Raw genomic sequence first — 6,445 nt, 5'->3', positions numbered from 1 at the left:
AGTTTTGACTCATCTGTCCAAAGGACATTCTCCCAGAAGGATTGTGGCTTGTCAATATGCATTTTAGCAAATTCCAGTCTGGCTTTTTTATGTTTTTCTTTCAAAAGTGGAGTCCTCCTGGGTCTTCTTCCATGGAGCCCACTTTCGCTCAAAAAGCGACGGATGGTGCGATCAGAAACTGACGTACCTTCACCTTGGAGTTCAGCTTGTATCTCTTTGGCAGTTATCCTTGGTTCTTTTTCTACCATTCGCACTATCCTTCTGTTCAATCTGGGGCCGATTTTCCTCTTGCGGCCGTGCCCAGGGAGGTTGGCTACAGTTCCATGGACCTTAAACTTCTTAATAATATTTGCAACTGTTGTCACAGGAACATCAAGCTGCTTGGAGACGGTCTTGTAGCCTTTACCTTGACCATGCTTGTCTATTATGTTCTTTCTGATCTCCTCAGACAACTCTCTACTTTGCTTTTTCTGGTCCATGTTCAGTGTGGTGCACACAATGATACCAAACAGCACAGTGACTACTTTTCTCCATTTAAATAGGCTGAATGACTGATTACAAGATTGGAGACATGTGTGATACTAATTAAAGAAACTAATTAGTTTGAAATATCACTATAATCCAATTATTTATTATCTTTTCTAAGGGGTACCAACAAATGTGTCCAGGCCATTTTAGAATATCTTTGTAGAATAAGCAATAATTCATCTCTTTTCACAGCTTCTTTGCTTTATTCTATGACATACCAAAGGCATGCAAGTATACATGATAAAATAGCTTTTAATTTCATCACTTTTCAGGAGGAATGAAGCATTATTTCAATGAGCTGTAAGGGTACCAACAAATTTGAGCACGTCTGTATCTGAATAAGCCTAGATGATAGAGTTGCAAAATAAATAAGCATCCATCTTTATACTTGTTGTTTCAGTTACCTATGTTATTTATTTTTGAATATTTAACCCTTTGCAGTCCATTTATTAAGTGCGTGTCAGGCGCGTCAGGTCCAATTTATTTTCACATGCGCAGTTAATTTTAGACGCGCTGTTTAAAAGTATTTTTGTCCCCACAGTCAAATGGGTTTAAAAGGCCCTGCATATCAACAAAGCACTCACTAGGCATCTCCAGCCCTGCCCCACCCTTTCGTTCGCTATAGCTTTCACATATGCCAAGAAATAAAAAATAAAAATAATAATAATAATAATAATAATAATAATAGTCAAACATACCGATCAATCATCTCCCGATCACTCGTTTTATCACCAAATGCCTCAATAATGCGATCCAAGTCATTATTTTATTACTAGAACATCTGAAAAAAGTTCTGCAAATGTCCGGGATATTCTCTGAGCGCTGATGCAATAGCAGCCAGCTTGTTTCCTTATGGCCGCCGTTATCTGATGCCAGGGGCAAGTATGACTATTCATGAGATACGCCCTTTTTTTTTCGGCTTGTCTCGGCTCCTGTCGCTCCCACTCGGCCATTGAATGGTTTTCTCAGCTTTTTCCGGAGAAAAAACGACTAGAAACCCGTTTTTTGTGTCTTTTTGATGATGTCGGACAGGGTCCGACATTGGACCGGATAGGAATAATTGCAATAGGACCGCAAAGGGTTAAAGGTTACACTTATGTGCAGTTAGCTTCTTGCTGCTGGGTGATGTTTTTGTGTATATGAAATCAAACTGCTACAAAAACCTCAAGTTAATAATGTATTGTACAAACCTTGGTGCCTTCTCTCAGATTATTGGAGAGTTCCACATAGCTATCGTGAGCAGCCGCAAGTTTCTTGAGCATCTCCTCTCTCTGGTTGGCATCTGCATTCGATTGTTTCATTGTAGAGAACTCCTGATGAGAGTTCTGAAAAGGAAAACATCATATAGTTTTTATAATAAATTAACCTGTTGCTGTACCTGCTGATGTAGAGATGAGTGGAACATTACATTGATGTGTCAATCAATAGTAAGGCTGCAAATCTACATAATAAAAAAAAAAAAAACTACATAAAAAAAAAAAAAAATTAAAACCTTTACAGCCTCCTTGTGCGTCGCTCTGCAGTCGCCGCAGACCACTGTTCACACCGAACATGGCAGGGGAAAGTCAGTGGGCGGTCAGTAAGTCACAGCTGCATGTACAGTGACTTTTGGTTGCCAAGCAACAAACAGTAAATGCCAGCGGGAAGGGAAAACGTTTTATACAGAAGACACAAAGCTTAGTAAAAATAAATATTTCAGCTAATGAGGAGCGAAACATTATAATTTTTTTTCATAAAACCTCATTTTAACCCCCCACACACCATCATAATCCCCCCACAGTTACCCAAAATATCAGGCAATTGTGTTGTTTAAAATAAAATAAAAACATGTTGCTTTAAAAAATTGAGATATTTTCTTTCTTTCTTTGTGAGTTTTGTCTGGTTTGCTGGGTATAGGCAAAGGAAAAAAAAGGAGTTAAACAAATCATTATTCATTGATATTACTGAGCAGTATCCTCTACACATGATTAAAAAAGGCAACTACTGCCATCCCATCATATCAAACTTTGGGGGGGGGGGGACGGACGGACTGTAAAGCGGCAACAATCAGTGGACTGTGCATCTGACAACACAATACCTGGGACAATGAACAGCAAACAAATAAAGATAATTTATCGCCCTGCTCTACCGGAGAAAAAAAAACAAAAAAACGTAAGATCGCTGTTGATCCATGACATCCTCAAGAAAAGAAAAAGGTACGGCGAATATCATCGGATGATACAGGAGCTCCGGTTTGATGAAGGCAGATTTCAAACCTACTTAATGTTGTATTATACAACTCTGGGAAATCTGAAATCAGAACCACAAGCTTTTCCTCCTTTTTATTTATTTATTTATTTATTTTTATTTCTTCCTTGCAAAGGAGCCTCCTACTTTCCCCTGATTGGCTGCTGGTAGTTTACTTCATGGCGCGGATTGGCACTGCACCTCTATAGATACTGTAGTAAAGGAGTCTGTTAAGAGTCTGTAGTAAATTCCGCTAGTTTATACACTTTTCAAAATATATAGTTTAAAAGGTAAACACATATATAGACAAATATATATAGACACACACACCAACAACAACATTATGATAAAGTGCTATTTTTTATTTTTTTTAAATAGCTTTTTATAAATTGCCGCATATATGTCTATAAATAGGGCTTTTTTACTTGCCTTTAAAAATGCAACTGCTACCTGTTAAGCCATTCATGTATGTCAAATCACATTTGAGAAACACGTTAACAGTAAAATTGATTTAATGTACTTTTTTTTTTTGTCAGTGAAACAACAATTACATGGGCTTTTAAATCGTAAGTCTTACTTTTTCATTTAAAAGCAGAAGTGAGTTATCTGTATTAATGTTACTTTTTTTCAACTGTAAGCACATCTAGCTTATGCTTTCCTGTAGCCATTTTGCATTAGAGCTGTACACATGGGTTATGTTTCTCTCTTTATTAATTTTTTTTTTTTTTTTAAACCATATAATTTTGGGCAAAGTTATTTATATAAAAATAAATAAATAAAAATAAAAGAAAATACAACAAAAAAACCAGAACAGGTTCATGTTTTTTTGTTGTTAAATGAACCTTTAAGAACCACACTATTCTAAAAACATTATACTATCCGAAAATGTGTTCAATAATACGTATGCATATAGTTATATATCCACGAGCAACTTTAATTACAACCATAAATATAAACATTTCAATATATACTTTGATGTATACGTGTGTTTTTGTTTTTTTTTAAACTTTGTAGTCTGCGATGCTAAAATGTTATTTGCTTAAAAAATACTAACCAGGGCTGTCAGAATCAGAATGTAATATAAAGTGTGTGTGTGTGTATGTAGATATGGTTTAAATGTTTAAATGCTGACATTGCAAAGCGTTTAAACGTTCATAAAAATTTACCAAAAGCACATCCCTAAAAATAAAGTATAATCTGAAATGCATTTGGGGAGTAATAAACTTACATATGGGGTCAGCAAATCTTGAAGATAAGATGGTCCAAGACCATGAAAGGCCTTATAGGTAATAAGAACTTTAAAATAATAATAATAATAATAATAATAATAATAATAATACAAATGAATTTTTTTTTTTTTTTTTTTTTTTTTTTTTTTAAATCGCTTGACAGCCCTACTAATAACATAACTCTAATCAGCAGCAGGTAACAGCATGCCACAGCCGATTTCCCAATAACGTGCAGTTCAGATACTTAAAAAAGCATCACTTACCTGGATCTTTCCCAGAATCTCTTCTTGGATCTTCAAGCTCTGCTGCACTTTCTGGGTGTACCCTCCATAGATGTTGTCAAGCTCTGTCACAGAGATTGCCTCCTCATTAATGGCGCCGTCTTGCGCAAGTGCTGTCAGGAATTTGCTGGTCATGTCACACTGGGCTGATTTGATGTCATTCTCCAGCTTCTCTCTCTCCATCTTTACTTCATTAACATTGGCCAACAGTGCTCTGAGCACGGACACAACCTGAAACAAACATAGATTAAAAAAATATATATATAACAATTGACAACTGGATACTGTTCCATTATTTCTTATGCACTTGATCCAATACCAGAACAGAAATAAATCAGCAATAATTTTCACCTGCTAGGGGGTGGTTATGAAAATGTATGTGGAAAAAGCAACTAACAAAAACATGATGCCTCTACTTGCACAGGGCTTGGGCAACAGTAGACAGGTAAAGTGTTGGATCAACTTAGTCACCAACACCCTGCTCAATATTAAAGTCTTTATTTTGCACTACCAGGTTTCATTCCTGCCATTGCTGTGCATTACATATAGGCCTTTGATTAAGCGCATACCGTTATAGCTACGTACTGAAATATGACTGACTATCTCCCAAGGATCCGCTGGAGGCACACAGCAAGGGGCCAACTACAACTCTGCTATTCCAAGCTTCGCGTTTAACAAACCATCTTTAGCACACTCTGGAACTTGTGCACGGATATTTATTGTATAATCTCACCTCACTGCCTTGCAGGGTTTTTGCAGGATTGGCTGAAGGAATTGCAGCATTAAGCTCTGCTTCGGGTTTGCAGAGCAGGGCAATCATGTCCCTGTGAGTGCTGTAGCGTTCTTTGACAACTTTATCCGCCTGGACAGCTTGGTCCAAAAACTTGCATAAATTCCCTCCCTCTGGAAATACATACATACATACATACATAAATAAATAAATAAAAACCTAAAATGTTAAAAACGTTATCATGCCCTCATGGATAGATGTAGTAAAAACAGTAAAAACTGAACGGTTAGCTGCGTGATCAATGTGACAACGGCCTGGTGGAAATAAAATGTACTGCTGCACTGCAGATTTTCATTTGGCCAAGTGACTTAAAAATCAAAGCTTCATACATCTAAGCAATTGTAATAATAAACCATGTTGTCAGGAGGATATAAATAGTTTAATATGTTGTGAAAACAATACCTGTTCTTAGGGGCTTGTAAAGGTCGTTCGAGGCGGTTCTTTGCCAACGTTGACCGAATTTGTTCCTGAGTTCATTATCTGTGGCTTCTTCCTCATCCAGTATTCTCACAGACTAAACAAAAAGAGTGAATCAACAACTTGGCAGGTAGCCAGTTTGAAAGTATATGTATTAAACTGTTCCTTTACAAAGCTACCATGGGTCTTTTACAGATCCTTTGAGAACAGTTTGATACACCTATGCAGCTAAAACTGACAGTTCCTCTAGGTATCAGAAATATAAGGTAAAAGGGTTAACAAAGTATACCAGACAGTAGGCATGGAGGCATAACAAAATTGGAGAACTCCAAACAGCTTTTGTTTCCCGTCCCCCCCCCCCCCATCCCTAATGAAATACCAGAGGGCAGACACACTTCCCTATAAAATCATTTTTCTTTTGACTTGTAAAAGGTAAATGCCAGCTCACCTCATCTAGGATCTCTCGGTTTCTCTGCAGAAGTTCAGGAAGGTCTTTTATCAGCTGGTCGATGCTCTGCAGGCCTCCCTGCTGGATAATAGCTCTGGACTTCTCCAAGATGGACTGGGGGATGCTGTCTCCAGAGAGATCCTCAACAGCAGCAGGCAAGTTCAAAGAGGCTAGGACTCTGAGGAGAGAAACCACAAATTACAAACATGTTCAGCGTTACAACATACTGCTTAAATATGTAGAAAGAGTTGAACTGAATAGCAATAGAGATGCTGCTAGTCACAGTTTACATAAATAAAAAGCTAGAATAGGGTGTTTGTATTACTTTATTGGACAACACCAGTAATCAAAAGTGATCAAGGGAATCACTGAAGTCAGCTGTGTACCAAATGGAAAGGCACTATCAAAAAGCATGTGGTCTGTATCATATAAAGCCAGAGTTAAAACAGTGCAGCAGTGTACATCTATTTTTATTGGACAACACTAATAATTAAAAGGTGACCGAGAATTAAAGAAAACAGCTGTA

The 6,445-nt window shown here is 37.3% G+C and overlaps 1 protein-coding gene across 2 annotated transcripts in view; it reads right to left on the bottom strand.

The window, feature by feature from the left end:
- Positions 1 to 1,682: 1,682 nt before the first annotated feature.
- The window catches only part of LOC117394783 (programmed cell death 6-interacting protein-like), a 32,788-nt gene continuing 28,025 nt past the window's right edge, over positions 1,683 to 6,445 (bottom strand). For both annotated transcript variants that reach the window (XM_059012909.1, XM_059012908.1), the window contains exons 10-14: positions 5,920 to 6,097; positions 5,457 to 5,568; positions 4,998 to 5,167; positions 4,247 to 4,495; positions 1,683 to 1,853 (exon numbers count right to left, since the gene is read on the bottom strand). In XM_059012909.1, the coding sequence (XP_058868892.1) occupies positions 1,698 to 1,853; positions 4,247 to 4,495; positions 4,998 to 5,167; positions 5,457 to 5,568; positions 5,920 to 6,097 (865 nt within the window). In that variant the 3' untranslated portion in view covers positions 1,683 to 1,697. The remainder of the gene's footprint in view (positions 1,854 to 4,246; positions 4,496 to 4,997; positions 5,168 to 5,456; positions 5,569 to 5,919; positions 6,098 to 6,445) is intronic.

This window comes from Acipenser ruthenus, chromosome 3, assembly GCF_902713425.1.
Source record: "Acipenser ruthenus chromosome 3, fAciRut3.2 maternal haplotype, whole genome shotgun sequence".
NCBI classification, from domain to species: Eukaryota; Metazoa; Chordata; class Actinopteri; order Acipenseriformes; family Acipenseridae; genus Acipenser; species Acipenser ruthenus.
Note: the sequence above shows the minus strand (reverse complement) of the source record. Positions and strands in the feature narration are given on the sequence as shown.